The sequence below is a fragment of the Dichomitus squalens genome, assembly GCF_000275845.1.
Source record: "Dichomitus squalens LYAD-421 SS1 unplaced genomic scaffold DICSQscaffold_60, whole genome shotgun sequence".
NCBI classification, from domain to species: Eukaryota; Fungi; Basidiomycota; class Agaricomycetes; order Polyporales; family Polyporaceae; genus Dichomitus; species Dichomitus squalens.
In genome coordinates this window covers 155,895-183,348 of record NW_006766942.1, presented here as the reverse complement: position 1 = coordinate 183,348, position 27,454 = coordinate 155,895, and the positions used below count along the sequence as shown (strand labels likewise).

At 54.4% G+C, this 27,454-nt stretch overlaps 11 protein-coding genes across 11 annotated transcripts; 4 read left to right on the top strand and 7 right to left on the bottom strand.

Annotated features, from left to right (window-relative positions):
- Window positions 1-766: 766 nt before the first annotated feature.
- On the bottom strand, window positions 767-2,534 carry DICSQDRAFT_163546 (uncharacterized protein; the record flags this gene model as incomplete). Its single annotated transcript, XM_007370061.1, has 1 exon — window positions 767-2,534. One exon carries the CDS (start codon window positions 2,532-2,534, stop codon window positions 846-848), a length of 1,689 nt encoding a protein of 562 aa, XP_007370123.1. The 3' UTR covers window positions 767-845.
- Window positions 2,535-3,809: 1,275 nt separating this feature from the next.
- On the bottom strand, window positions 3,810-5,578 carry DICSQDRAFT_70011 (glycoside hydrolase family 71 protein; the record flags this gene model as incomplete). The annotated part of the gene is made up of 10 exons (XM_007370060.1): window positions 3,810-4,079; window positions 4,144-4,382; window positions 4,436-4,535; window positions 4,593-4,622; window positions 4,681-4,824; window positions 4,877-4,951; window positions 5,005-5,203; window positions 5,262-5,381; window positions 5,434-5,489; window positions 5,546-5,578. The coding sequence occupies 10 exons, from the start codon at window positions 5,576-5,578 to the stop codon at window positions 3,810-3,812; spliced, it is 1,266 nt and encodes a 421-aa protein (XP_007370122.1).
- Window positions 5,579-6,166: 588 nt separating this feature from the next.
- Window positions 6,167-6,971, bottom strand: DICSQDRAFT_174238 (uncharacterized protein; the record flags this gene model as incomplete). The annotated part of the gene is made up of 3 exons (XM_007370059.1): window positions 6,167-6,422; window positions 6,564-6,740; window positions 6,895-6,971. The coding sequence occupies 3 exons, from the start codon at window positions 6,969-6,971 to the stop codon at window positions 6,167-6,169; spliced, it is 510 nt and encodes a 169-aa protein (XP_007370121.1).
- A 301-nt stretch (window positions 6,972-7,272) lies between these two features.
- DICSQDRAFT_140625 (uncharacterized protein) lies at window positions 7,273-8,433 on the top strand. The gene is made up of 5 exons (XM_007370058.1): window positions 7,273-7,567; window positions 7,624-7,718; window positions 7,785-7,799; window positions 7,866-7,877; window positions 7,934-8,433. Exons 1-5 carry the CDS (start codon window positions 7,387-7,389, stop codon window positions 8,039-8,041), a joined length of 411 nt encoding a protein of 136 aa, XP_007370120.1. The 5' UTR covers window positions 7,273-7,386; the 3' UTR covers window positions 8,042-8,433.
- A 1,715-nt stretch (window positions 8,434-10,148) lies between these two features.
- On the bottom strand, window positions 10,149-11,354 carry DICSQDRAFT_140624 (uncharacterized protein). The gene is made up of 3 exons (XM_007370057.1): window positions 10,814-11,354; window positions 10,325-10,728; window positions 10,149-10,251 (listed from the first exon to the last, which is right to left on the bottom strand). The coding sequence occupies exons 1-2, from the start codon at window positions 10,908-10,910 to the stop codon at window positions 10,502-10,504; spliced, it is 324 nt and encodes a 107-aa protein (XP_007370119.1). The 5' UTR covers window positions 10,911-11,354; the 3' UTR covers window positions 10,149-10,251; window positions 10,325-10,501.
- A 2,425-nt stretch (window positions 11,355-13,779) lies between these two features.
- Window positions 13,780-15,786, bottom strand: DICSQDRAFT_112117 (uncharacterized protein). The gene is made up of 6 exons (XM_007370056.1): window positions 15,455-15,786; window positions 15,348-15,401; window positions 15,010-15,283; window positions 14,737-14,909; window positions 14,533-14,677; window positions 13,780-14,476 (listed from the first exon to the last, which is right to left on the bottom strand). The coding sequence occupies exons 1-6, from the start codon at window positions 15,626-15,628 to the stop codon at window positions 13,989-13,991; spliced, it is 1,308 nt and encodes a 435-aa protein (XP_007370118.1). The 5' UTR covers window positions 15,629-15,786; the 3' UTR covers window positions 13,780-13,988.
- Window positions 15,787-16,542: 756 nt separating this feature from the next.
- DICSQDRAFT_174234 (uncharacterized protein) lies at window positions 16,543-17,447 on the top strand (the record flags this gene model as incomplete). The annotated part of the gene is made up of 4 exons (XM_007370055.1): window positions 16,543-16,558; window positions 16,629-16,717; window positions 17,086-17,274; window positions 17,349-17,447. 4 exons carry the CDS (start codon window positions 16,543-16,545, stop codon window positions 17,445-17,447), a joined length of 393 nt encoding a protein of 130 aa, XP_007370117.1.
- Window positions 17,448-18,868: 1,421 nt separating this feature from the next.
- DICSQDRAFT_174233 (uncharacterized protein) lies at window positions 18,869-19,441 on the bottom strand (the record flags this gene model as incomplete). Its single annotated transcript, XM_007370054.1, has 4 exons — window positions 18,869-18,895; window positions 18,984-19,120; window positions 19,175-19,327; window positions 19,384-19,441. 4 exons carry the CDS (start codon window positions 19,439-19,441, stop codon window positions 18,869-18,871), a joined length of 375 nt encoding a protein of 124 aa, XP_007370116.1.
- A 1,504-nt stretch (window positions 19,442-20,945) lies between these two features.
- DICSQDRAFT_140621 (uncharacterized protein) lies at window positions 20,946-21,791 on the bottom strand. The gene is made up of 4 exons (XM_007370053.1): window positions 21,744-21,791; window positions 21,496-21,668; window positions 21,043-21,406; window positions 20,946-20,977 (listed from the first exon to the last, which is right to left on the bottom strand). Exon 3 carries the CDS (start codon window positions 21,287-21,289, stop codon window positions 21,062-21,064), a length of 228 nt encoding a protein of 75 aa, XP_007370115.1. The 5' UTR covers window positions 21,290-21,406; window positions 21,496-21,668; window positions 21,744-21,791; the 3' UTR covers window positions 20,946-20,977; window positions 21,043-21,061.
- A 2,510-nt stretch (window positions 21,792-24,301) lies between these two features.
- On the top strand, window positions 24,302-26,687 carry DICSQDRAFT_112115 (T-complex protein 1). The gene is made up of 8 exons (XM_007370052.1): window positions 24,302-24,409; window positions 24,463-24,553; window positions 24,614-24,750; window positions 24,842-24,986; window positions 25,040-25,294; window positions 25,351-25,499; window positions 25,577-26,236; window positions 26,294-26,687. The coding sequence occupies exons 1-8, from the start codon at window positions 24,353-24,355 to the stop codon at window positions 26,480-26,482; spliced, it is 1,683 nt and encodes a 560-aa protein (XP_007370114.1). The 5' UTR covers window positions 24,302-24,352; the 3' UTR covers window positions 26,483-26,687.
- Window positions 26,688-26,810: 123 nt separating this feature from the next.
- DICSQDRAFT_70049 (uncharacterized protein) lies at window positions 26,811-26,984 on the top strand (the record flags this gene model as incomplete). Its single annotated transcript, XM_007370051.1, has 1 exon — window positions 26,811-26,984. A coding segment is annotated over one exon (174 nt), but the record flags the coding sequence as incomplete, so codon positions are not given.
- Window positions 26,985-27,454: the final 470 nt, after the last annotated feature.

Here is a 27,454-nt window from a genome sequence, read left to right as displayed (position 1 = left end):
TCAGACTTGTCACCTGCGCTCGAGTCTCTAGCTTAAACCGTCATGAATGCTTCCACGCCCCTGGCAACGATCCTCTCGTGCTTGCGCCGTGGCCGTTCGAAGCTGACCTTGTATGCCTTAGACTCGCATTGCTAAGCACCGATAAACCCTTTTCACGAGGCCGAAACTCATTGTCAGACATGCAACGCCTTGGATCAATAGACTTGTGCCCCACAGTTCAGATGTATCTAAGTCCTTCCCATGTTCCACTCCGCATAACCGCCCTGGTCTCACCTCACTATGTATGTCAACATGCTGTCCGCTCTCAAATTCTACAAGCAGCCACGGGTTTATCCTGGGTTTGCGAGGCAAGCATTTCTGCATGGTATGGTCATGACGTGGTTTGGCTGATTGTACATGCGTCGACGGGTCGTCTCGAAAGCGACCAGGAGCGACTGACCTGACAACGGAAGATCAACAGCGGCATGGGGGTATGTTTCCGCAACTGTTTTCCCGAAGAATGTCCGCAGCTGATCGTCTCCATTTTATTGTCCAAGATTGAGCGCGAAGGGCGGGACATTCCGCACGTCGTGAATTGTTTGCCTGTCTCTAGTTGCGTCTCCACTACACCCTAAAGCGCTTTCAGTGCGACGATTCAGTGTCCTATGTCGGACGGAGGAGCCCTGCTTCTGGTTCAACATCACTTACACGATAGCATCCTCACTCGCTGCATTCCACGCCACGCACCGTCACGCGTGCGCGACGTTCTTGAGAAGAGTTCCATGATCTTCAAGTCGCCTCCGACTGTAAAACTTCTCACCTGTACTCGGCAGGACCAGAGCAGTACGGGTATTCGAAATAAATGACTATGCGTACGGCCGTTCCCTCCGCCACCATCCATGCTCGTTATCGTCCACGTACACCCACTGCTTCATGTAGCGAACTTCTACCTCCAGTGCGCCCTGTCGCAGAATGCGCTCGACCTCAATCCATGCCTCATCTGCATCATCCTCCTTGATCCGCACCACGACCAGCTTCAGTCGCAGGTCCTCTGATATCTCAGCCAGTTGGGCAGCGTCTGCCTTCGAGATCGTGCACTTCGCTAGCCCGAGGGTCGTGAGCTCCGGCAGGGGACCCCCGCTGAGGAGCGCCTTCAATACCTTGGCTTGAGCCTCGCACTTGTGCAGTACCACCGTCCGTACACGCGGCACCGCACGGGCAAGCTGGCGGATGTAAGGATAGGTATGCGCAACCTGGTCAAGGCGGAGGACGCGTATCTCGGTGAAGGGCGCGTGGTAGCGCAGGAGCGAGCGAGCGAAATTGTCAAAGGATGGCGCGGTGAGCGTATCCGCGTCGTAGTACGACCCCTTGCTGTTCTTGTACTCTATGTTAAACGCGAGCTTGGGGACGTGGTCCTCGCTATCCAAGTGGGTGAGGCTGGCGTCAGAACGGTTCCACGTCGTGATCCACGAGATGTATTCGCCGTCGAGCGCTTCAAGGCTCCCAGCGACACGGTGATAGTCGGTGTCACGGATGCTGATGGACTGGAGCCGCTCGAGGATCGGGAACGACTCGGGGCCGGGGAGCTCGAGCATCAGGGTCTTGTCGATGTCGCGGATCGGTCGTTCGTCGAAAGTACGGTAGTCTGCGCCGAGCTCCGAATGCCAACGGTGTGTTTGGATCTCTGTGGATAACAGCGCGGTCGCGGACGTACGGAGATGACGCATGAGTAGGGTGGCCTTCTGCGTCGACATGATCAGATGCAGCGACCGGAGTCGAGGGAGGTGGATGGGTTGAATCACAGCCTCGCGAGGGAGCGTGACTTCATCGATGGATGCTTGGGGATCCTTCAGCATGAGGATTTCCAGGTTTGGAGATCCTCGCAGCGCATCGGTTAGAAGACCATCCTTGGGCCCGCAAGGTCGGTGTCCGGTGTCAGCGTAGTCTGACATTATTCGTAGCGTCCGCAGATTGCGATAATTCTGCGGAGAGTAAGCGAACCGGACGTTTTCTAATGTCAAGGTCCTCAGCTTGTCAAATCGTCCTGTTAACGGAACGACATCGTCCACAGTATTGTTCAGTATAGCGAGATCAAGCTCGCGCAGCATCGGCCAGGTTTTATCAAGCCAGGCGTTCTTCCGCTGGCCTGGTGGAATAGCGAACATGACGCGGAGACGCTCGATGGACTGTATATTGGCGAATATCACTTTCCTGGACTTGATCTCGTCATCCGGGTTGACGAGAACGGTGAGAGGGTGGTCGCGGGAATATCTCACGGCTCGAGGGATAGCATAGCGGGGTAGGTGACGGGCGTAGAACTCGGACCAAAACTGCGGATGAGCTAGACAGAGATCGCGCCAACGCCAGCAAACTTCGATGAGGTTGAGCTTTTCGTCAAGCTCAAAGGCGGACGCATACTGGAAAATACGAAGGAGGAGCCCGTCTGGGAGCGCGTTGATATAGACGTGCAAATTGCGGAAACGGCGGAGCTTCCCATCGGCACGGCTGAATGAGGCGTTCATGGCGGTCGATGTCGTCTGCATGAGGTGACACATGTCATCTAGGACGATTAGTGGACTTCATCAGCGATATATGTATGGCCTTGTGAAACAGGATAGACTGGGACCCACGTATGATGACTGGGTGTCTGAGAGGCCACGTTACGGGAGATGAGGTTCTCAAGGGCCCTCGTGCAACTGAGGAGCTCGTCTTGCAGTACGGAGAGAGCCTGGAAAGGCGAAGACATGATGGTCACCGTGGTAGATTCGCAGGTCACTATCTGTTGTCGATATGGATGTACTCGGCGTTCGAATTTCGGGCGCCTGCTCCGAGTCGATCAGATGGGGAGTCCTCTCTACTAGATCTACTACACGCAAACTGTATTCATGCATTCATGTCCGAGTAGAAGTAGCTCACTCACTTGCAGGCCGCTTGCCTTTTCACAAAAAAGAAGGCATTGGTGTTCTCCAGCAGAATATCATGCATTTACTATGGTTGTATCAGAGGGGTCCGACTGGGTACTCCGAGCCCCGGCTGATAGTGTTGCCTTGGGATGCCCGCCTGTAAGTTCAATGCCGCAACAACTTCCCCATGACTGGTCACTGTAGCTGTGTGCGCATCTTTTACTCTGACCTCGAGTACAACACAGTGATCAAATACATTCCCGACGGAATTCATCCAGCCAATTCTAAGATTCAGATACTTGTTTCTCCATCAATACGTTGTACACATAGACCAGGGGAGAAAGTGGCAAACATAGAGACGTCACTGGCGTCGGAGATAGTACAGTAGGACCAAGATAAAGGAAAAACCAAAGGAACACAAAAACTCAACGTACACGTTGGCGCGGTTTCGTATAGCCAGAAATGTTTCACGGTCTCCTTCAGCTTGTGATTGCGATGCTCCGACGTCAATCTTGATACGCTCTACAAAGGGCTGCAAACTCGGGCTTTGTCGAAAGCAAGGTGTCCTCGAGCGGTTGGCTCTCATATCCTTCCTTGGCCCTTCCCTTTTGTCGCGGCATCCCCGTGTGCTTCCTCCAAGTATTACTTTATGCCCTCTCGCGCTTTTCCGCAGAAGGAGGTGATATTCCTGCATCATCGGTGGCGCAGTCTCTATCCATCGCGCAAACCGAATTTGGCAACCTGGTGGAGGACCACTCGGTCGCAATAGACGATCCAGTTTCGCGTACCTCATGAGAGTGTATGGCCCTCTGTGCTCTGTCGGTGCGAGGCACGTCTGTCTCAGAGTTTGTCACTGGTGTGCTCTCCGTCGGCTAGAGTTGGCACCAGCAGGGACGGTTGCGCCTTGGTCTCTAGTGACCTAGCTTCCTACGGAGACGCTGCAACGTACACGTTGAAGTTGTACGTCTTCGGACTCTTCTCGACCCGAAAGCCATCCCGCCTAGGTGTACATCCCGCCACGACGATCCCATCGCGGACCATCGTCGCCTTCATGCTCGCCCCAGCCACCATGGGGTGGGATAGTTTCGACACGCCGTTCTTGACCACCCATCTCTCGGCGGGCGCATCGTCCGAAGTAGCGAGCAGGACCTCGGCAGGACCTGTGGCCAAGACTACGACCCAGAACTTATCGTCGGTCTGGACATAGTCACAGCACAACGGCATTAACTTCAGATGAAATGGACAGCTGCTACATACTCACCAACTGCCACCTGTCCGGCCTCGGTACTTCGTCCTCGGTAGCCTCTGCGTCCTTAAGGTGCGGCCGGGACCACATGAAGATCCGATCTCTCTCAACGGGAGGGTACGCGCCCTCCTTGAAGGCGCGCGCAAAGTACCCGCTGAGCTCGAGCCACGCGGTGTGCGGGTAGCCGTCGACCCATGCTTGGGAGTTTGGCTGCGCGCCCTTGATTGGGCCAAGATAGTGCGACTCGCCGAAGTCTAGACAAGTGATCATGCTTCCATACCAAAAGTTAGGAAGAAGAGCGGCGTACCGTTATAGGAGATGATCTGGACGATGTCGATCTGGCTCCGGTTCGCGACGAGCTGCTCCCACCGTCTCATCAGGAGCCAGTCGTCGCCTCGGTAGATCCACTAAGCAGCGAGACGTCAGTACAAGCACCTTTGTACATGCGCATGAGAACGGCTCACATTCTTGTTCCACGAATTAGGTCCATAGTGCTGCCCGTGCCTGTACGTGAGACGTCGCAAGAGTCCGAAATACACATCAAAAACGTACTGTGAAGAACCAGGGCGATACCGCAGCCATAAACGTGCGAGCCCCGAGGTGGTGGACATGATGGCAGTCCGTGTCGAGCTTTGCATTCTCGACCTCCTTCCTGGGTGCGTCGATTGTGAGATGGATTGGCCAGCTGCCATTCCACTGCCGTGCTATGGTCAATCTACCGCCTTCGTGATTAGCATGGACAACTGACGTTGAAGTAGCCATCCATGGCGGATATACGCGGATACCGTCGAGGGTCGATAAAGAACGAAGGCACCAAATGTATCTCCACGAGCATATCAGCCGTGTCAGGAGACCGGCGCGCGGAGACCCACTGACTGGTGCGATCTCTCCTAGAGCGTCCTTGACGTGCGCCCATGCATCCTCCAGATCAGAGAAGCCAAACAGCTGGTCTTGCCCTGCAAACGTCGAGACAAAGACTCCGCCCCTGTACCAAAGCTGGTGAGGATGCCCGGCAGTCATCGCGACGTGCTCCCGCAGCAGCCGCACGTCCTCGGGCGTATTTCCTGGTATCACGCTGTACACAGGACAGGATGAGCGGAGGCACGTATTTCCGCGCCGCCGAACCTACGCACGTCATGTCGAAGCTGAGGAACAGCTTGAACGGCGACCCCAGCGCGAGAGCGGCTGCATAGCATAGCGAGATGGAGCGCTTTTGCCATTCTTCTGGTCCGACGTTGAGAGCGAAGCCGTCTCTGCATCACGATTCGTCGGACCATAGACAATTCGGCCACGGGGATGACGCACATATGGTGGGTACTCGCAAGCATGATGTCTTCCTTCCAATCCTCTAGGCTGTAAGGCTGGCGCGTCCGATATCAGCAAACCTAAGAAAAATTTACTTGAGCGACAGACTCACGTATGTGTTCCCGACCATGAAGCTATAACACATATACCCTAGTCAGCAGCCTCGAGGATCGACAGCGTCCTAGGCGATATACGACGCAAACTCCCACTCAACTGAGCGACGACCAATTTCTTCTCCGTCGACTTTGAAACGTCCCCCTGAGTAGCCAACGACATGTCTTCCTGTCCTCTACAGAGAGGAATCCAGTGTTTCTGCGAGAACGCGACGTCGTGTAGTAGACGAACACGTCTGCATCAGCCTCAATCGGGCCGCTCAGCGGCGCACCTTGCCGGCAACACCGCCACCGGCCTCGGCCCGCATTGAGTGGAGGGCCAACGACAGCTTCACGTTCGCAGACGTGCTCATCGCAGGCTACATAACGCTAAACGGATTGAACTTTGTGTTCTAGGAATTGTTGGGACCTGAACCGCTCGCACACGACATGAAGGCGAAGTCGATGTCCATAGGCCTCTCGCTGAGCACCGACATGATCTGCAACAAAAACATCTGGATACCTTGTTGTAACATAGTACATGGACCAATCCTTGCAAACGAGGCCAGCAAAAGCACAAACAACAGCACATCAGAGCGAGCCAGCCTCAAAGTACGCCCCGACGGCGGGTGGGCGTACGTTCAAAACAGCTTGTCCATCTCGTGGAGCGGCAACTCCTCCACCAGCTTCCGCGTCGCATACCTCCATCCTTGGGATGACGCGATACCAAAGTGCTCCTTGAGTTGGGTGGCAGTGATGGGTGTCCTGAGCCTCCAGAGCTCGATGATGGGGTACCCGAACTTGGACATGAGGCCCTGATCAAAGTCGTCATTGCCGACCCCGGAGGGATCTTGCACCTCGCCTGGGGCCTTAGGATCTGTGGTAGACATGACGTATCTGCGGAAATAGCAGAGGTCGTGAGCAAAAATAGCGCGTACGACGGACATAATGGGAGGGAGGAGATGCGTAGACGCATTCAGATTCGAGGATAGGACGAGAGAAGGGATAGAGCAGAGCAGAGAGAACGAACGAACGTACGTGATAGCAGACGTGGGCGCCGTCTCGTACAACCAGATGTGCTTCACGGTCTCCTTCAGCTTGTAGTTGCGGTACTCGTGATTCTTCTTCTGCTCTACGATAAGCTGCATAAATTTGGGCTTTATCGAGAGCAAGACGTGCTCGAGCGAGCGGTGCTCGTCTCCTGTTGCCTTTCCCCTTGGTGTTACTATTAGCTTCCCGGTGGGTTTGGACTTGGATTTTGATTGCCCGCTTTGTGCAACACAAGGAAATGGAGATGAAGTTCCTACATCACCGTCGGGGGAGTCTAAATCTGTTGCGCGATCAGCGTGGTGGTCGTGGTGTGACGAACTGGTGGAGGACCGCCTGGTCGTAGTGGACGGCACGGATTTCGCAGACTTGACGAGGGTGCTTTGTCTCGCGGACCATTGTCATCTGTCGGCTGGCATGGAGAGGATTGATATTTGTGACAGCCAAGGAGACGGCGAGCGGGAAGGAAAAGTAGCACCAGGTACTAGCACGACGGTGAGGCGTACATACACGGGTCTCGCTAGCGCGCAGTGCGCACTGCCGAGCTATGGAGCGTCCATCTCTCTCAATTTCACGTTCGACGCTCATCAAATCTGATCCCCACACTCGCCCTTCAGTACTTCAGTACTCGCAAGACAAAGAAGTTGACCATCTAAACATACCCGTTCACAACGAAGGATGAAAGGAACCCGCGTCTCGGCGTCGCGACCGCTATGAGCGATGTGTTCCAGTGACGTCAGACCCTTCAAGTTCTCCACTCGGTGGCCGGCATATAAAACCAGAGGCTGCTTCGTCTTTGCTCCATCCACTCGACATGTCCTACGATAACACTCAACGACGTCCGAACACATCCCCGCCTCCTGAAGGTCACCAGGCGACCACCGGCTCGATGAACTTGAACAATGACGGCTTGAACCGTCCGACGACGGACTTCATCCCTGAGCCTCCTTCGGAGACCGTCCAGCCGACTCAGGTGACTACTCCTACTCAGCAAGGTACAGGCTCTGAGCATCGCATCTGTTGTAACTGAGACGCTCACACTTGAACGAAGCTGCGACGCAACCCAGCTCGGGAGGAGTCGCGCAGAAGGTGGTAATTCAGCACAATGAGCCTTCGTTCAATCAGAAAGTGGTTGGCTACGCGAAGGTATGTGCTCAGGTGTTAGTACTCTTGGAGGTTGTTCTTTCGTGACTGACTTTCACATCACTGTAGGAAATTCGAGGCACAGTACGCACTCGGCTTGCTTTAATGCACTCGTCTTGACACTGACCTCTGCGCTCGTCGTGTTCAAAGATCTTGCGCAAAGTATGTCGCCCCGTCCTCTGCAAGTGTGCCCATAATTCATAACTCTACCGATACAGCCCGAGACGAAGGATAGCGGAGGCAAAATTCGCAAAGGCGAGGAGCCCTGGCCACCACAACCCGCCGGCCAGAACGACGCCGGGTCAGACACCACGTCGCCAGCCTAGACTGCAGACCAGCAGTAGACCCTTGTCCGCATGTGTGCCATGCAAATACATGCCTAGATTGCCTTCACATCATCGCACTTCGACGACTTGTATCACGCTACAGTAGCATCCGGCTGTCTGGATCATGTACCATCACGTTACTGTATGGAAGAATTATGGTAGATCATTGGCTTCTTGTTGCGACCTCTCCGGGTCGTATTGCATTGTCCAGAGCAAACAGGACGTGGAACCTGGAAGGATTCATGCACTTTATAGGAAGGCACGCTAGCACTGGCATCCAGGGTCCTCGGTGTCTTGGAGGCTGAACTTACCGCCTCTTTCAACTATCTTTCTGCCCTGCCCTCTATTTATCCACACTTATATGTCGTGTGTCATGCATGTCATGTTATTGATGTCATCATATTATAGGCCCGCATACAGACGCGTGAACGACCTAGTGCAGGGCATGCCTAAGTGGTGAAGACCCAAGCTCCCAGTGAGAATGTGCCGGATTCAGGTCGATTTGGGGCGTGTGAGATCGTATTTGGCTGTACATACTCGTGCTATGTCGATTCAGGTCGGATGGGCGGTGTTTAGCGCCCATTTGACGTCTGTGTTAGCCATATGGTCGCGAGATCGGACGTACATATCTCTAAGGGCATGATGTCTATGCATGCTAGTATCTCTCTAGCTAGCTGTAGCTACGTAATGCCTTAGCTTGTGGCCCCGTAAGGCCTTAGCCTAGCTTGTGTCTGTCTCTAGAATTGCGTGCGAGTCCGACCTCTCTCTGCCGCGTAAGGCTTCTGCCTCCTCTCAGTGCCTGCTCCCATCAGACAATCGAGCCAGGCGTCCGCAGCCTTCTCCCACGGTTTCACCCACTATGGGACCATCTCATGGATGCCACTGTTGGCGTGCAAGCGCCGACGAAGTCTCGAGAACGTTGGGTTTCGTACCTGAGCGCCTGCGCCCACATGACGAGCTTATCGCCCGCCACCATCAGTCGCGGGCGCTCCCCGTCGCTCACTTATACCGACGTTCGTGCCGACCAGTGCCTCAGTCTTTTCCCCACTGAGGCACTGATTACATTAGATCCTACCGTAGTCGGCTCGTAACCCCGTTAATAGCCACCTCCTCCCAAACATTTCTACTGTGATTGTTTTAAGTACTGCAAGGTCCGGAGACACGAAGTCTCTGTTCTCTGGCAGTAGGAACCTGCCCTAAACATGGTGACGTCATTGTGGTGGAGTTGCTGCTTGCACTGACTACCGCCGTCCTCTGCCTATTCTGCAACCTCTCTTCTTTCTGCTCGACCAACAGCCGGTTCTCCCTGGGTGAAAATGCAGCGCAGACACTGTGCAATGGTGTCACGAAGGTACGTTGGGGTTGGAGAGAGTTATAAAGGTGTGTATTGTGGTCTAGAGTATGAGCACAAGGTGAGTTGTGGTGTATGGTGTTGCCGTCGCAACACCACTCTAGGTGAGTAATGTTATGTTATGTATGTCGAACATTCTTGGAGGTATGTGGTTACCCAAGTTGCTACTGGTATGGAGGCGGCACTCACCTTCCCAGCGCATCCTCTCACGTTCGACCTGGCGCACGCAGTCGCTTGAGGGGACAAACAGTAATGTATCTTACGATTGCATACATGTGCTGTGCAACATTCTCATACTGTCCTTCTCTAGCTCTCGACTCCTCCCCTGATGCTTAAAGAATTGTCCCATTGTCTCTACCCCTCTACCAGCGCATCAGCGAAATAGTGCACTTACGCTCGGTACGTATAGCGAGTGACCGCAACCATGCCCAATTGTAGCTATATTGTATCACATAGTCATATGAGTCTATATGAATGAATACAGAGATTCCCAGGATATCAATCAATGGCGTGCTCTGCATCAAGACGACCTGAAACTACCCAGCCCGAAATTTCTCGAGCACAATTAATTGCTGACAATCCCCATCGACCCAAATCGACAGGATTAGTATTATATTGGGGGTTTGCACGGCGCTATACGACTCATTACGAAAACGGTCGTAAATATGGCAAGTGTTCGTGTGATTTCGGGTTGCCCGACTATATACGATCAAAATCAACGCATATCGACCTGAATCCGGCACGTTCTCACTGGGACCCAAGGGCAACGTCTTAGTCTCTCCGCCCGAGTTCTCCACCCTTATTCTGGCTGCAAACGTCAAAGCCATCACGCAGACGGGGTCATGTTGCACAAGCTCAGCTGGGCGTCAGGAGGAACGAGCATCGTTGAGCATCTATCCAATCTTCGTCTCGCTGTGAATAAGCTCACTCACAGCGTGCTGGAGCTCCACAAACTCTGTAACGCCACGCGGCACCTCCTCTATAATGATCTCGAACACGATGGACGGGGACACCTGAAGCACGCGCGACCACAAGAGCATGTCGGCGAGAGACGGGTTGGGGACTTGCTGTAGCCATGCCGCGACGTGATCTGTATGTTTCAGAGATGATCATCGATCAGGTGTTGGGAGACGTGTCTGTGGGTTCCGCGTGAGCGCTGTGATGTCAAATATGAGAAACCTGCCTTTCAATCCTGCCTTCCTCTTACGCTCGATGTGAGTGCAATAATTCGAGTGCGTCTTGCGCGCGTACGACTCGCAGCCCTCCATCTTGACGATCAATTCATATGCCGTCCACTTCTCTGAGTCAGAAGGCTGTCGTCCGTTGGCGTATAGTGCTTCAAGCATGGAGCGAGGGAGACGAGGTTGTTCGTCAGCTCCGAGTCATCAAATGTATCAAACCAGAAGGTTATATGGGCCTACCTTCACGGAGGTCGACCGCTGGTCGTGGAAGGAAGAACTTCGTTGCCTTCTTGTCCGAGGCCTTGCTGTCCATACTGGCGGCTGCGGCTCCAGACATCTTGGTGGCAAGTTGCTGAGGTCTCTTAGCCTTCGAGATTTTGGTCTAGGGAGAGATAAATGGGACAGGGAATGTCAGCGCAGACGAGAGGTGGTGACAGATGCGTGGACCAATAGGGGATGGTCGTGATTGAGGATGAAGTGAGGATTCATAAATTCCCGCGCCTCAGGACCGCTGCCGACGGCCTTTATACTGTTCACCTCCATGAGCCCCGCACAGTCGCATTTAACGCTTTCAATGCCCATCCCATTTTTCGAGCCCTAGAGATATATTCCTAAATTCTAGGAAGAGTCAGTAATCAGACTGTGCAGTAACAGACCGCGGACGTTGCTGCCGGATGAAGAGGCCGCCTCAGCCATCTGGACAGTTGGAACACGGTCAGTACAAAATTAACGACGCGGAGACATCCATCAAAGATATCCAACGCAATGTAGGGTAGATTCGGACGATCATATGGTGCGTTAAGCGTGGCTTGTTTAGGGGATGGTGCGTCGGTCTCGCGTTGCGTCTCATGTCCCAGAGGCCGGAAGGGAAGTACGTGAGCAAGTCGTGAAGGATTCGTGTGGTGGTGGCGAAGTCGGTCATAGACCTGGGCGGCAGACGCAGGAGTTCCAAGTGGTGGTGCATGGACCGTATGCGCCGCGGGCGTACGAGCGGGAGAGCGTACTGGAGGGATAGCTCGGTTAACGGCTGGTCAGATGGGTGATAGCACGCGAGCTATGCTGAGGGAGCGCGAACGAGGCCGAGTGGTTGCATCTATAGCCGAAGCGTTTCGTGGCGGGTGGTTTGGCAGATCCATGGCGATGGGTTCATCGGCGAAGGGAACGCGACGCATCTTCGAGTCCCGCGGTTGGCTCCGCTTTTTCGTACGTCGCGACTCTTCAGCAAGGATGGGCTGCGCCTGGGCAGGAGTAGTTCGGTATAATGGGTCATCCGGGTACGTGGCGTACTGGAGAACCGGCCTTGGTTGAGGAGGCGGCCACCTACCTCGATGACAATGGGTACGGACTGGAGGGTATCGATGCACTACTTGTGCATGCGAAGGCAATCCTGCTATATGTCCTTCATTGCCCATAGGCTACTATGACACTGCCCGATGGTCGAAGGAGAACGTGGCGGCAGGGCACCCGAGCGGAACTCGCGATCGCAGATATGTGATGGGTGACTCCTAGCATGTCCGGTAAAAGTTTCGCGCATAGGGATGTTCATACCTGAATGCATCACCCGGAAAGCTGAATACGAGAGCTGGATGCGCCAAAGCGAATCGCCGCTGTTGTCACAGCATACCAATGGACAGAATGTGTCGCAAGGGGTCCTCTGGCCGACGCAGAGATAAGATGGACAGATGTGAAGTGTACCACCCAGTGGCAAGCAGGTGGAGGATGTTGTGCTGAGGGCCCTGCGAGCAGTTTGTCCGTCCGGGACGGACACTGGCACGGCCGCACACTAGTAGGCGCCCGAGGCCGGTCGGACTCCAAGAAACCAAGGCTGCGTTCGCCGTTCGCGCCTTTGCTTTTGTCTCGCTCATTTTTGCTGCCCCAACTGAGCGCATGGCCTGTGCCCGAGTCGCAGATGACTTGATGTGGGTTCGTCCTTTACGATCGATAACAACCATTCTATTTCGTCTATGCCGACTCCCGTGACCATGAGTAGAGGCAATCAATGTCGTCGTAGTGTCATATCCACTACAGCACTATACGCACACAGTCGCGACAGCAATGTACCACGCCTTGGCATGACACCAAAATATTGTGCATTATGGATTCATGGTAACGAAGTAGTACAATGGCCCGTTTGCATCCGTCGTATGAACTCCAAGGTTGTCGCGCATAATACGGTGAATAACGCTGCAGGAGGCCCGCACATCCAACACATTCCGCAGGTTGAGGAGCTGCACCCGGTTGGTTCCATAGACAAGGCTGACTATGTTTCAAAGTGGCGATCCGCCGTCGCAGAGGCTTCGTGGCGAAGTCAGTTGGTCACGTGACTTAGCCAGCCGGCCATACGTCCACCTTCCTAGCAGACAGGGCGCAAGAGTAAAACCGAGGGGTAGGCAGTGTCCTCTATAGGCTCATAGGTCGCCAGAGACATAGACGCAAAAGCCAGAAGAACGATGTCAAGTAACAGATGGTAGGCGTCACCCTGGTAGACACCAAGGTCACGATGACAAGACGACGGAAGGCAGTGAGCAGATCCCGATGGAGTTGGCTCTCGCAGTGACCACGGTGTGGTGTAATTTCAGCCAGGGTATGTGCTTCGGTCAAACCAATAGCCCACACCCCAAGACTCGAGACACCTAGGCGGCAGTATGTCAGATGGCTATGATAGAGGGGGCCACGTACAAGAGCGAAAGAGTGTACTGCCAGTTTGTCCTCCGGGTGAGAACCGCAGAGATGGGATAGCGGATCCGATGGGAAGGAAGGGTGCGTGCCCTGCAAGGAAAGAAGAAAGTAGCGCAGAGGATAGAGGCACAGCGAGCGGGGCCAGGACGTTAACGTCGCCCGCGCTTCTCGCCGCCCGAGCCTATCCTATTTGTGCAAGTGACAAAGAGTGCTTACTGCATTCGACCCATTCAACAAACAGAGTCAACTGTCATCTGGCACTTTTGCTTTCCAATCCCAGAAACCTATGCTTAGATGCGAGGCGAAGCGTGCGCCACGTACGCAAGCGGCAACGGGCCGATGGCAAATAGCAGGTCAGAAAACTGGTGATTCAATAAGCTACATACCAAGATGCACCGCACTGATTGTAGACTCCAGGAGAGCCAGAACTTGCGGGTCGAGACTGGCAAAGAGTGAATATTGAGGTGAGAAGTTGTACATTGCAATGCAGTTGCAACGACACCCAGGGGAATGCCGGGAAGCCATAGGTTGACAATTGATGGGGCAGACATGAGCCACATAACTTCATTCCGGATCACTGCGACTGCCTTGTATACAGGTTGTAATGCTGGAGACGAGAGTATTGAATAGTGTACTGAGTAAGGAAGGTGTCGGAGTCTTGAGCAGACGGAGGTTATACGCCTGCTGAGCACTGCAATCACCAGCGGCACATCTGTACACGACTTGTAGACAGCAGTCAATACCAAATCGACCGAGTCCGGTGGATTGGCAGCATCGCGTCCGTCTCAATGCCCTCGACGCCCTCCGGCCGGCCCTCAACGCGCTTCGCGAGGTCCCACAAGTAAAAGTCGATCATCACGCTGCTCACCGCGTCCTCTCCAGCCCGCCCGCTCTGCCCTTCCCCGCTCTCCTCGTCCGAGATGATGCGCAATATCTCTTGCCGGACACGATCGACGGCGACAACGCTCGCCGCGCGGATGCTCAGCTCCTCCGGACTTCCCGACGCGAGCGGCGTGCGTGAGTTCAGCAGCTTGACCAAGGAAGGCGGGTAGATCAGCATGCGGAGGTGATGCAGGATCTGCGGCACGCGGTAGTCCGCAAACATCGTCAGCTCGTGGATCGCGGGCCCCGCGGGGAAGAGCGGGTGCGGCGTGGAGGCGTCTTCCGGGTAGAACGCTGCCCAGGTCTCTGCGACGAGGATCTGCGCGCGCTTCCACATGTACACTGCACAAATGGTCTGGGTAAGATCATGCAGGAGAACAAGAGACGGCATGACTGACCTCGTCGTCGGCCGTTTAGCACGTGTTCGTCACGGAAGGGCGGGAACGTGTCCGCGACCATCTTGACCAGCTGGAGCGCGGTGCCACGATCGCTGTATCGCCGTCGGAACGCTTGCACAAAACCATAGAACGACCCTCCAAACTCCTTGCAAAGCGCGTTTGAGGAGACTGAGTTAGGGAACGTGAGAGCGGAACGTGACTGACCTGACAAAGAATAGTCCCAACTTCACGTAAGATCGCGATGCGCTCGCGCAGAAGGGGGATAGTCTCTGCCGACTGGCTAGCTGGCCGGAAGACGTGCTCGATCAATGAGTCCGTGCAGCAACCCTCGGATGCGTAGAATGCGGGGTCGGTGATCGGGATGCCCTCTTCGAGCGCTGCAATGGGGACGCGTGAGCACTGAGCTTCGTCTGCGGTGCGTAGGCTCATATGGTTCCTCTCTGAACAAGGAGCCTTTAATGATGTACAGTTACTCACCTCGATCTACGGCAGCGACAAGCGACCAGTATCCCGTATGCACCACCGTCCTCTCCTCCCCCCACCCCTCCCGCCACTCGACCCCATAGCGACCGGGCTGGCCCTCGAGTTCTGACCAGAAGCTGAAGTTGAGTGACGAGATGAAGAAGATCCAGTTCAAGCAGGCAAGTGTAGAGGGATCGTCCCAAGAGAACGGATCGGCCGGACATAAGTGCAGCGGATGGGTGCGCCATGTGCGCGGGAGGTACGATCCTCGCTGCATTTGGTAATGAATCTGCAACCGCGCTCAAGAGTTCAGTGCTCTGATCCTGGTTCAGTCAACAGGCGGAGGGACCCACGTATATTGCAGCAGATTTGATACCGTGTTCGTTCAAACGGACAAGGTCGAGTTCCTGAAAGGGACTGTGTCAGTAGCTCCTAGGTCTCGCAGCAATATAGAACGCACTTCAATAGCTCGTTCCGAAGTCTCCAACACCGGGTTCAAGCCCTCCGCGACGCCTTCCTCATAAGCTGAGCGCTCCGCCGAAAAAGCAGACGCCTCCTGAAGGTTCGTGTTCTTGTACGCTGCAAGGTCAGCATGTCGCTGTTCAAGAGGGCGAGAGCCGAGTGTGACTGTCATCGCAGTGGGATTTCCCCTAGGTTTCGGTGCGTATTTGATATGTTGGGTGGTAGTGGTTAAGGAATGAAGAGTACCGGTGGATTGAAATGGATGCCATGCGTTGAGAATGATTGAGAGGTCGAGACAGCATCGTTCAGAATGTCAGTTTCACAGCATGGCCGGTCACGACTATGTGGACGTAGCCAGCTACAGTCTGTTTACCATTTCTCAGCGCTCCCGTCGAAAATCTCAATGTTCCTCGGCCGTAGCCGGCGTCTCCCGGCCTGGGAAAGCCGACTCCTCCCGGTCCTCAACATACAGTCAACTTCTGAGTCCCTTTGCTCCTTGAACATACCAGGAGTAATACAAGGAATCCCAGAATTAATGAACTTTTAGGACATTTTGGGAGTCATTCTACATGTTGAGAGGGGTGCTCTGGCTACACTCTCCTACGGGCCTGGTGCGCTGTAGCCGGCGCCTGCATTTCCTGTTTTCTCTCAGATTTCGCTGTATCCTCGCGTAGCCCGCTGGCTGCCATCATAGCCGGTCACGACTAAGACTATGGCCGTGGTCGTGGCCGGCCATGCTGTGAAACCTACGTTCCCCCCGCATCGTTGCGGGAGCCAGCGATTTTCTACTCCGATTCACATCTTCGGAGGAAAGTATGTAAGCGCTCAGATGTCGTAACGCTCGTCGCTCAGGGAAAGTTGAACTCGGCGACCGGCCACGAGAGCCGGGACTCACGCAAGTTGAGAAATGCGAGGAAGAGAATCCCGGGATATGGGCCTGCTACATCAGCAAAACCAGCAACTAATGGTCTGGCATGGTCACGGCGCCCGAAACCGGCCTACCCTGTCCGGAATCCGCAAGCGCCGCCTGAAACTGGCCAACTTCCGTCTCGCCTGACGGATTCTGGCCGTTGAGCATCTGCGCGGATGAATCCTGGCAATGGTAGATAGGCATACATCTTGCCCTGCTGATTCTGATCATTGACTTATTATTGCTATCCGTTGCACCACAGCCGCCTCCCTCTCTCTCGAGCGCGCTCCCGATCATCCTCCTCTCCGCCTCCGCGCGCGCCGCCTCCAGGTCTATGCGCTCCTCCTGCTTGTGCGTCATGCGCCAGGATTTTTGAGCGCGGATGTACACCTCTTCCTCACCGCTCCAGTCATGAGCGATACGGGGCGAAGGAGGACACATGGGCACACTGCGTTTTGCTTGCGACTCTCACTGACCCCACCGTGGAGAGCGCCGAGGTGTCAATCGACAGCCGCAGTACTGTCTGCCTCAAATGGTGACGTTCCCTTCATGATCCTCACCCTTCTAAGCTTCTATATTGACTCTCAACAAATCACTCAAGCCTGCTCATCGATGACACAGTCTATACTTGCAACAAATCCAACAGCCTGTCATCCTGCCAACCCTGCCCTGAAGTGTCGCTCTCAAAACCCCTTACCTCTCGGCTGTACTCCTTCAAGTCCATCTTTACCCGGCTCAACCACGAGCGTGCACCCACGAAGCTCTCCACCCACCGCGACTTCATGTTCACGCTTCACGGCGTTGTCTACCTCCGCTACAACTCCTTCGCCACTCCCCACGATCTCAAGAAGCAGGTCTGCGCATACAACCTCACCCGCTTCGAGATCGGCCTCGTCTACTTCGCACGTGTATGTGCCTTCCCGCTTTTGCCAGCCATCATGCACATCTCACTCCAAACCCCGCCTGCAACCCCATTGAGAAGACAGTCCGCTCAGTCGCCTTCGCTCCGCAGCTCCGCGAGCTCATCATCAACATGGGTATGTTCGACTGCGTCACCGCTGACATCTGCTGCCGCTGCTAACAATTCATCATGGCCGCCGTCCACTTCCTCCTTGCTCTCGCCCTCTCTGTGCGTCGAATTGTCTCACTTCATTCCCGTGTTCTGCAGGGTGTGTGACTCAAGATTTCTGTGCGAGGACGTTGTTCTCCACCTCAGCCACTGCGTAAGTTCTTTGTTGGCCTGGTGCTACTAACCCTAACCTCGCCGAGTTCTGCGAGTAGTAATCTAGACATCTTTCATGTATAGTAGTCTGTGTTAAATTATCATTTATCATCGAAAGTACAAACTCCGATTGTGTTGTAATTTGTCGGCCAGCTGTCTTCACCAACATGATCAATGACCGTTCCGTAGTTTGAACTTGGGCAGCCGTGGCAGGAATTGCACCAAGCATTGATCATCTATGTTCCTTGACTTAGTCAAGAATGTGCAATATCGGCCAGAGTTCTACCGCGGTATGGTACGCGAAGACCATACACTCTGCTAGAAGTGACAAGCATTGTCCAGGCGCCCAGTCACCTCTGGCCATGCCCGGTGATTCCTCGCGGTTCTCTACCAGATTCCGTCATCCCTTGGTCATACCTTGCGAATCTGGCCGGTAATGCGGAACCTGCACATGCCCGACCATACCTTACACCTTTTTGCTGATGTCGTAGTGCCTTCATGGACATGCGTGAGAAGCACATATACCTTCCAAGCCCACCGGGTCTTGCATACACACTTTGGGCAAATCCATTTCTTTGGCTTCGCGGGTGGGATCCGGACAGCAACAGCCTCCTCTCGACGCTTCCTACATCTGAACAGTGCCCGCACCTTGATCACACTGCTTCTAGGATAACTGGATAAGCGTCTACTTTCCTCGTGCAGACGGAGATGAAATAGCCGTTCTCAAAATGAGCTCACGAGGTGCTCACTGGCAGATTCTGCATCGCCGACATTGATCGATAGAGGGTCGATAGGCACAGCGCACAAGTTGACGGTGCCCTATGCGCCTGGAGGTCTCGTATCGCGGGTGTGTATCCAAGCACCGTCCACTACCTCTGCGCTACTTCGTGAGACGTTGTCTGCGTCTAGGGTCGACTTCTCCTAAGGCTATCTCTCACGAACGCACAGCTCACGCGCCGTAAGGACTAGAGCGCTACAACACGCCCAAGTGCCACTTCATCGAGAACATGCCAAAGGTCCCTGCGCGGACAGTCTACAGAAGTACAGACACTGAATCTCTCTAGAGACTGATCGTCTATGGCGCACAGTCTAGTCAAATGTAGCCTGAAAAGCATCGATATCAAAACGAAAGCCATCGAGAAAGCAAGGAGCAGCTACAACGGAGCCGAATGGCTGTGATCGAAGGGTGTGAGATGGAGCGACGAATCGGGTCGAGGGAGGGGCGTAGCCTGAATGATGAATCGGAGAGGCAACGGCGATTCCCTACGCTTCACAAAGTTTTACGGTCCACCGTTGCCGGGCGGTCCCTGAGAGCGAGAAGGAGGCCAGGTCAACAGGATGCCACGAGGAGACGACCAAAGAGGCGAGGTCCACGCTAAAAGGGGATGAACGTACGACATAGTTGCGGGACAGGAACTCCTCCAGAGTCGCAGCGACTACCTGGCGTTCGTCATAGCCGGCTTGGTTTGCCCATAAGACCATTTGCTGGAGTGTGGGATTGGGGACGAAGTGAAGACACGTGACGATGTAATCTGGGTGGGGGTTGGCATGACACAGGAAATGGGAGCTGAAGGGACTCGTCGTACCTCGGAGTGCGTTCGCGAGTACCCGATCGTTCTCCGAGCACCAGTTCGAGTGGAGGTGGCGACTGTACCACTGACAACCAGGGAGAGCAACGATTTGGGCGTACACAGCCCACTTCTCTTGGTTGGTCGGACGGTGCCCGTTAGCGTAGAGAGCTGGGAAGAGGAGATGTGAAAGTGGTGAGGCGAGCGATGATGTTGGGTGAACGTACTGAGGCGGAGAGCCTTGCCCTCGTCTGTGAGGTCCCTGCGCGGCATGCGCACGAACATGAAAGATGCTCGAAGGGATGGAACCAGTCGTAATGGGGTAGGAGAAGGCTGAAATACTGTCCTCGGCCGGGCGTCCGTGGGCGCGTGTTCTGGTAGCCGCCCCCCTCAACAAGAGGATGCGCGTCGGAGTATGACGAACATCAACTCGATCTCGTTCAAGTACGTGTAATACGGGATAGATGTAAGCGTGGATGAACATTCCAGGTAGCATACCGTAGTGCTACCCTGTGCTAAGTGACTATGTTTTCATGGGATATTTTGCTCAGGGGGGGAAGCAGCGTAACACATTAAAACGAGCTCGTTCAGGGCTCTGGCATGTTGACTGAAGTATACACGATGGATACTGTACGGGTACTAGGTGAAATGAGGCCTGATCCTGCGAGGCTGCAACGCATGAGACACCCAGTTGAGGTGAGACATGCGTTACTTCCCGACACCAAGCTATCCTGTGCGGAAACTTACGCCGAAAACAGCGCGCACTTCATTCTGTCTGTAGATCCCGCGGTAAGATTGCCCACGTACAACGCATGTCACAGAGCCGCCACCCGGTCACCTGAGATATTTTCAGGTTGGTCAGCATAGATGTCGCAGATGGTACGAGTGCATACTGCTCACCCTTCCTAGAAGAAATTATCATGCGACCAAGTGCAAGTATGACGCTGCTGTCATCTGTAATATAGAGTATGTCAGCGTGGAGCTGTTGCTTGATATCATCAGCTACACTGTCCAGCGAGCTGTAGAGACAAGCACGCAGATCTAGAACTGGTAAGAGTTCCACGACAGTATTTGAGTTCGAAGCAACAAATTACCACCGATCCGGGCATTCTGTTGCGATGGTGCTAGTCATACTAAATCCTCGCGGGGGAACCAATAGTGCCATGGTGATTCTCGTGTAAGAGGAGTACGCCACCCTTGTCTTCCGTTGGTGGGCGGCGGCAGAGGCAATCGTCTTCGTCTTCAGTCCCGACTTCCCTTGTGTCGCTGATACCAGCGCCAGGACTACGATCCAGGCATAAACCCGTGTCGTACCCATCATAGTCTCGACGTCTACTCACATAGCCTGCCATCCTCTGACGGACCCTAGGTTATGAGTGGTGCCGATCGCAACGATGGCTTGATGGTCTGGAGTTTCTAGACGGAAAGTGCAAAGTCAACGTAGGCGTGACATATGTCATCGAGACGGAGGTGCTCTCGGTGAAGACTTGGATTGCTCTAGAGCGGGTCCAGGAGTTGAGCCTTCCGGATGGCCAATGGAGCGCGAGCATCGTCACCGTGCGAGTCAGGTAACGTTAAGTAGGAAAATAGTGCTCTGTTGACAGCTCCAAAGCAATCGATAACATAGCAGGCGTGGAGATATCCGGCATGTACGATATCGGGTCCTGTCAAGTTCGGTCCCGCCACGAGGTGCTACGTCTCCGACATCAACGGCGCCAGACAAAAAGACCTTGAGTGCTGTGACCCTGGTGATAGGGCCGTGGGCCTGTCGACAAGTCGCGGAGGGGTGGAAAGATTCTTCTAAATATCAGTGCCCGTTCGCTGAGATTCGAGTATTAGTCAAGTTGATTCAGGTCAGCTGAAAGCTAGGAGGAACAACAGCTCACGCGGGTCAGAACTAAGCTGCTAGATCATCGGATAGGGTTGGAGACACCCCGGAGTCCCTCTCATGCTGGGGAGACCTCGCTTGTTGCCATAGACGTATGGCTTGCCGTGGTTTCGGCAATATGCAGCCCGGTTGAGCCGGACCAAATCCTCGACATGTCCGCAGGCACTAGCATCGTAGTCCGCCGCAGACGCTCCGGCGATTCGCCTAAAGTTATGGTATGGGTACGTGTAGAACAGGGTAGCCATATATCTACCCGAAGCCATCCCCAGGACCGGTGGTGGAGGAACTAGAGTCTTCATATACCCCAAAGTTGCAAATGAGCTGCACTCAATTCAAAGACAATAAGGATAGCCATAGCGGAGCTGCTAGAGCGTTGGTTTGTTAGACGAGACTGCAAGGGGTAGGTGGAAGCCGCTCGGGGAAACCAGCTGAGGGAAGAGCTATAACCCACCACAATGTGACAGAGAATGCAGACCATTAGTGGCTCCTGCGTCAGCCGGTGAACTTGGTTCTGAAACACGCCTGACCCCTGCGCCGGGTGGGAGCCGCAGTTCAGTCTCATGCATCGCCCAAATTGACATGGATCGGTGGTGATCCCGTGTATGACATCACACCACTCCAGGGCTGCACCAGCTCACAGTGAACAAACTTCGTCACTGTAACGAATATAGTGCATCACACTGTGGTCCCGTTGCATACCTGATGTCAGACGCTGCCGCGAACTTCCGTTCTCGAGCTGGCGGGAATCGGCGGCCTTGGTAGGCGGAGCATGTGCAATATCTATATTGAGTAAACGGTGTATGAGATGAGTTTCAAACAAACGTGCGCGTCGCATCGATCTTACCAATTCAGCAAACGGCCCAGAAACTTGAAAGCTGATGGCCATACCAGGCTTAATTTACTTAATTTCCGCGACACGTTGAAGTTGGAGGCGGTAGCACACGTGTCACAAGGCCTCAAAACGTCCGACAGAGCACAGCGCAATGGGCGTCAGTCCAAGATAACGTCAACCTTATGCCCTGTAGGTCGCAGGACGGCCAAGTCACTCACCATGGACGGCGGTTGGTTTGTTGGAAGTGTTGCGACGGTAAAGCGTCGACTAGCTACGGCTGTCCTGTCAGGGGGGATGAGGGTTGAATGTGGAACGGAGACGGTCCAACCCTTCCTGGCTAGCGGAAATCCATGGGCTACTTGAGTAGGCCAAGTACAGGTGAGTGTCCCATTATGCACGTTGTGAAGACTGCTTACAAGACTTACTTGAGACAGTCTAACGGCAATAGTGGCACAACGCAGCATCGAAGGTCTATGGCGGCGTCGTTATCATCTCGAGGGTCATCGTCCTGAAGGGTCTTGGATCTTTGAAGGGCTTCTCCGACGCTATTTTTCACGGATCTCCAGAGGCATTGATGCAGAGTGAGGAGGGAGTCATGGTTGTAGAGGAGTGTTACGACACGGCGACTACCTCGTTCCAGCTAGATAGGCACGGAGACCCGTGGGAACCTGGAGTCTGCGACCGCCCGACCACCTCTAAGTATACCTGGTTATTTCACCGCTTGATTCCCGCATGCTGACGACCTTTCGCTCCCCAGAGCTATATGCTTCATTTCCCTGCTCAAAAATTTCAGCTTTTTGGGGACATAATCCAAGCCGTCGCATGTTCCTCGTGGTCCCGGCAGCCAATGGACTCAACCATCCTAGCAATATCTATTTGTCCAAGACGGGCTCGCGCTTTAACTGTCGGTGGTGTTTTCTTTACAACTTAGGTTCTATGATACCTGAATTAAATGTACCCTCCTGAACCAACGGATCAGATATACAAACCTTGAGGGCGGCCCTGTCTGTGTTACGTCCCTCGTGGACTACCATGACCAGCCCGCCTCCAGCAAGGCCTTGCTTCCGGCCGTACGAAAGAGAAGATGATGAATTGCTCTCAAACTTTTGGAGAAATGGGATCAGGGTCTGGACGACGTCCCAGAGATACGAGGCGTGTCTCGGCTCCAGAGCCTTTGTGCCTTGTCTTTGAGGCGTTGACCCATCGTTTCGACGTCTTGCGCCAGTGCTACAGATGATACCACGCCACAGTCGTTGGTCCTTGGTTTCTGTGGACTATCCGCTCATGTTTGCGATGGATATCTCTGGGGGAAGCTCCAAGAGCGTGTCTTCCAGTCTTAAATTAGGTTAGCGTCACGGCCCAAACTCTACAGTTGCTAATCTCATCCGAGTGGCCATCCCTAGGGTTACTACACATGTTAGCTGTAAATCCAAATACGCTAGACACGAATATTTTCCGATAACGCTAAAAGAATTCTATGAGAAAGAATTCGTGTATGATTCGGCTCAGTGAGCATGTCGTTGTTCGACATCTCGCTATGGAATCATGATTTCCTGTCAACTCAGCCTGAATTTCATTGTATGTGAGGTTATCGTCTCTTTAGGGCGCCATGAGTACTTCATTAATGTACTTTGCGTCTCAGGCACTACCTCGGACCTCTAGCCTATGCGGTCCCTGTGTCACAGCAACGTTTCGCTGCGACTATTCCGCCATTCGTCCTACCTAGTCTCCATTCACGGATAGCTCAGCCTTATCATTGCTGAGCGTGATGCCTAATGCCAGTGTGAGTAGACGTGCTTGCTTGCCGTAATTGTAGCTCTATGTTCTAAGATATCGGACAACCGGTTGCTTGCATCGGTCCATATTGTTCGTCGCCGGTTTCATGTGTCTTAAGACCAATAATACTTCCACTCTTAATGCTTTGCAATGAAAGCGATTCAGGAAAGCTGGTGAGGTGGAAAAAGAACCTCGGAGATCCTTTTGAGCTGTCCTTGATATAACTGGCGGCAGGAAAGGAGTCCAAGCATGATCCCAAATTTGTAGGAATCTCCACTCGACCCTCTAGCGTTGGATTAGCATTCACTGTTAGGTCAGGAGCTTCAAGCGACTATCCCAGTTGCCCGGAATATAATCATCAGCATGTGCGTTCCATGTTGCTCTTTGGAAAGCTGGGTGAACTCGTACATGAAAGAACCAAGACGTGGGAATGGTTCCAAGACGATGTGAGCCTCTCGACTTAAGAAAGGGAGTGAAAAATGAAGCAGGAGCCCTACATGGCCAAATAACCTCAATGCGAATCGATGAGAGACACTTAAGGAGCGAGAGGCAAGTTCATGAAATATTGTTATTCCTGCCTACTTGGAACAGACGCCCGACACAGGCGCCACAAACCTTGGACGCACGGGAAATCTCGTCCGCCCTCCATCTTGGATTCCTTGCTATACGCGGACCTCGCTCTGCGGTTCATCTTTGTCCAATGTCTCTCAAAGTTCCAAAAGCCCAAAACATCCAGCTCTTCAAGGACGGGTACAAGGTCAGTCCGTGACCTGCAATCAGCTTCGACGTTGTATCCGACGCGTCTTGCAGCATTTGTCCGGGCTCGAAGATGCAGTCCTCCGGAACATCCAGGCAGTAGCCGAGCTCTCGGATCTGGTCAGGACAAGTTTTGGGCCCAATGGTGCGTGTCTGCAGCTCTACCACTCACGGCACACGCTATAACGACATCCTCATATCGCAGGCCGGAATAAGCTTGTGATCAACCATCTGGGCAGGCTATTCGTCACCTCCGATGCGGCCACGATCATTCGCGAGATCGAGGTCGTCCATCCCGCAGCTAAGCTGCTGGTGATGGCGTCCCAAGCTCAGGAAGCTGAGGTGAGTCTCCCCACGTTCAATTCACGCGAATTCACGCGACCCTCTACTCGATCTGCACTCCCAGCGGTATTGACTTTGATTTGCTGCATAGATGGGCGATGCGACCAACAGCGTCCTGATCCTCGCGGGAGAGATGCTCAAGAAGGCCGAGAATCTCTTGATCATGGGTCTACACCCTAGCGAGATCATCAAGGGCTATGAGCTCGCGTCCGTCAAGGCTCTTTCTGAACTCGAATGTATGTACTCCGTGTCGTTCGCTTTTGATTACTCCTCCAACCATCCGGTACAGCACTCTCGACATCATCACTACCCTCACCCCTGACCAAGGCCTCGCTTGCCGCTGCGTTGAAGCCTGCGATTGCCTCCAAGCAGTATGGCTACGAAGACCAGCTCGCGGGCCTAGTTGCGGAGGCGTCATTAGCCGTCATGCCGCCCAATCCTAAAAACTTTAACGTCGACAACGTCCGCGTGGTGAAAATCATGGGCGGAAACCTCAGTGGTAGCACTGTCGTTCGTGGTATGGTCTTTGGCCGAGAACCAGAAGGTATGCGTCTCGGATCTGGTGATTTCATGTGCTCGACCTAACATCGTACGGGGTAGGCATCGTGAAAAAGGCGAAGAAGGCGAAGGTCGCCGTGTTCACCACGGCACTGGACATTGCGCAGACGGAGACGAAGGGCACGGTGCTTCTGAAGAACGCGGAGGAGATGCTGAACTTTACGCGTGGCGAGGAGAAGCAGCTCGAGAAGGTCGGTCGTCGCACTTCTGCCCTCAACTTCCGCCTCGTGTTCGAGTCATAACCTGTTCCTGACGCGAAACGTCGCAGATGTTCGAAGAGATCGCCGACTCGGGCGTGAAGGTGATCATCGCCGGGTCAGCGGTCGGCGAGCTCGCGATGCACTACCTGAATCGGCTGGGCATCGCGGTCCTCAAGGTGCTCTCCAAGTTCGATTTGCGCCGCCTCTGCCGTGTGGTCAACGCCACACCACTCGCGCGCGTCGGCGCACCCACAGCTGAGGAGGCAGGCTTCGTGGACGTTTTCGAGACGATCGAGATCGGGGGCGACCGCGTCACCGTCCTCCGGCAGCTTGTCGAGGGCGACGCGGAGTACGACCCAGCAGGGGGCTCGGAGAAGACGCGGACGGCGACGATCGTCCTCCGGGGCGCGACACAAAACCGGCTGGACGATCTTGAGCGTGCGGTGGACGACGGGGTGAACGTGATCAAGGCGCTGATCAAGGACCCGCGGTTGGTGCCAGGTGCCGGAGCGACGGAGCTGGAGCTGGCGAAGAGGGTGGAGGCGTACGGGAACGGGCTGAAGGGCCTGTCGCAGCACGCGGTGAAGAGGTGGGCGCAGGCGTTGGAGGTGGTACCGAGGACGCTGGCGGAGAACGCACTTGGCGGTGCGGAGGGGAACGAGGTTGTCAGCAGACTGTATGCGAAGCATGAAGGCCCGGAAGGAGCGGTGTGGGGTGTTGACGTCGAGGTGAGTAGCTATTCTTCGTTCATTGAGTTTATGCTAACTCATGTGATCCTACTCTAGGCGGAAAAGGATGGAACGCTATCCGCAACGGAGCACCAGATCCTGGACTCGCTCGCCGCGAAGCAATGGGCGATCAAGCTCGCGACCGAGGCTGCGACGTCCGTGCTCAGCGTCGACGCGATCATCATGAGTAGACCCGCTGGTGGGCCGAAGATACCACAGCAAGCGGGCAACTGGGACGAGGACTGATCCGCACACCGCGATGGGTTCGAGAGGTATGGTACCGAAGTAGACAAATCTAATAAATTTGTACAATGCTAGTGCATTCTTTCTTGTCACCCCGCTTTCGCGTGCCTTCGATCGTGATTTATCGAGCATCGCAAGCCGTCAAATTCAGCTTGCGGTCGTCATCTGTGTACATATTGCGCGCTCTGGCGCGTCGATGTAAAAGTGGTCCCATCATCTCGACTAGGTAAACCGGTAGCCGCCTCATCCTCCGTCGCTTGCGGCGAACCAAACCCTGCGCCTGGTCCGTGCGCAACGTCTTGCAGTATATAACCCCGCACCGGATGTCGCAACACTTCATACTTACCTTGATGGCACGGACCCCTTCATGTACCAGGGTTCGTGGGCCGTGGGGGTCTCCCATAGCACGGCGACCATGTCCTCAGGGGAACCTCGCGGTTTGTACGGGCTTCGGCTCGTGCACCGTCTCAATATTTCCCTGTCCTGTTTCGGCCTAGTCTCGTGACCAGACGTTCGGAGTGTGAAGCGGATGCGAAAAATCGGGGGCATCCGGACACTCGAACGTCTGGTGGCTTTACCCCCGTGACTCCCCGCTCGGTGACCTGTGTGACATATCGACACCCATTTGGGGCAGTCCGAGAAAGCCGGAGGTCGCCCTCAGTGTGCGATGTGGCGGCCCGCTGTAGACGACCATGCAGTCGCTCGAGCTACTGACCATGAACCCCTTGCGTGGCGCGCACTCGTCCACACGTATTGTAGAGCACCCTGCGAGAGATGCATGATATCATTGCTGACGATGCCTCTTCCCATGATGTCCGCTCCTCTCGAAGTCACAAATTACCCGCTACAACCTGTGATGGAATTGACAGGAGTTCGACCACCGCTGGTGATATTACTCTGGTGCTGGACAGAGTGTGGATCTGAGCGATGATACTCCCATAGAAGAGAAGGAAACCTCGAAGGGGTACAAGCCCA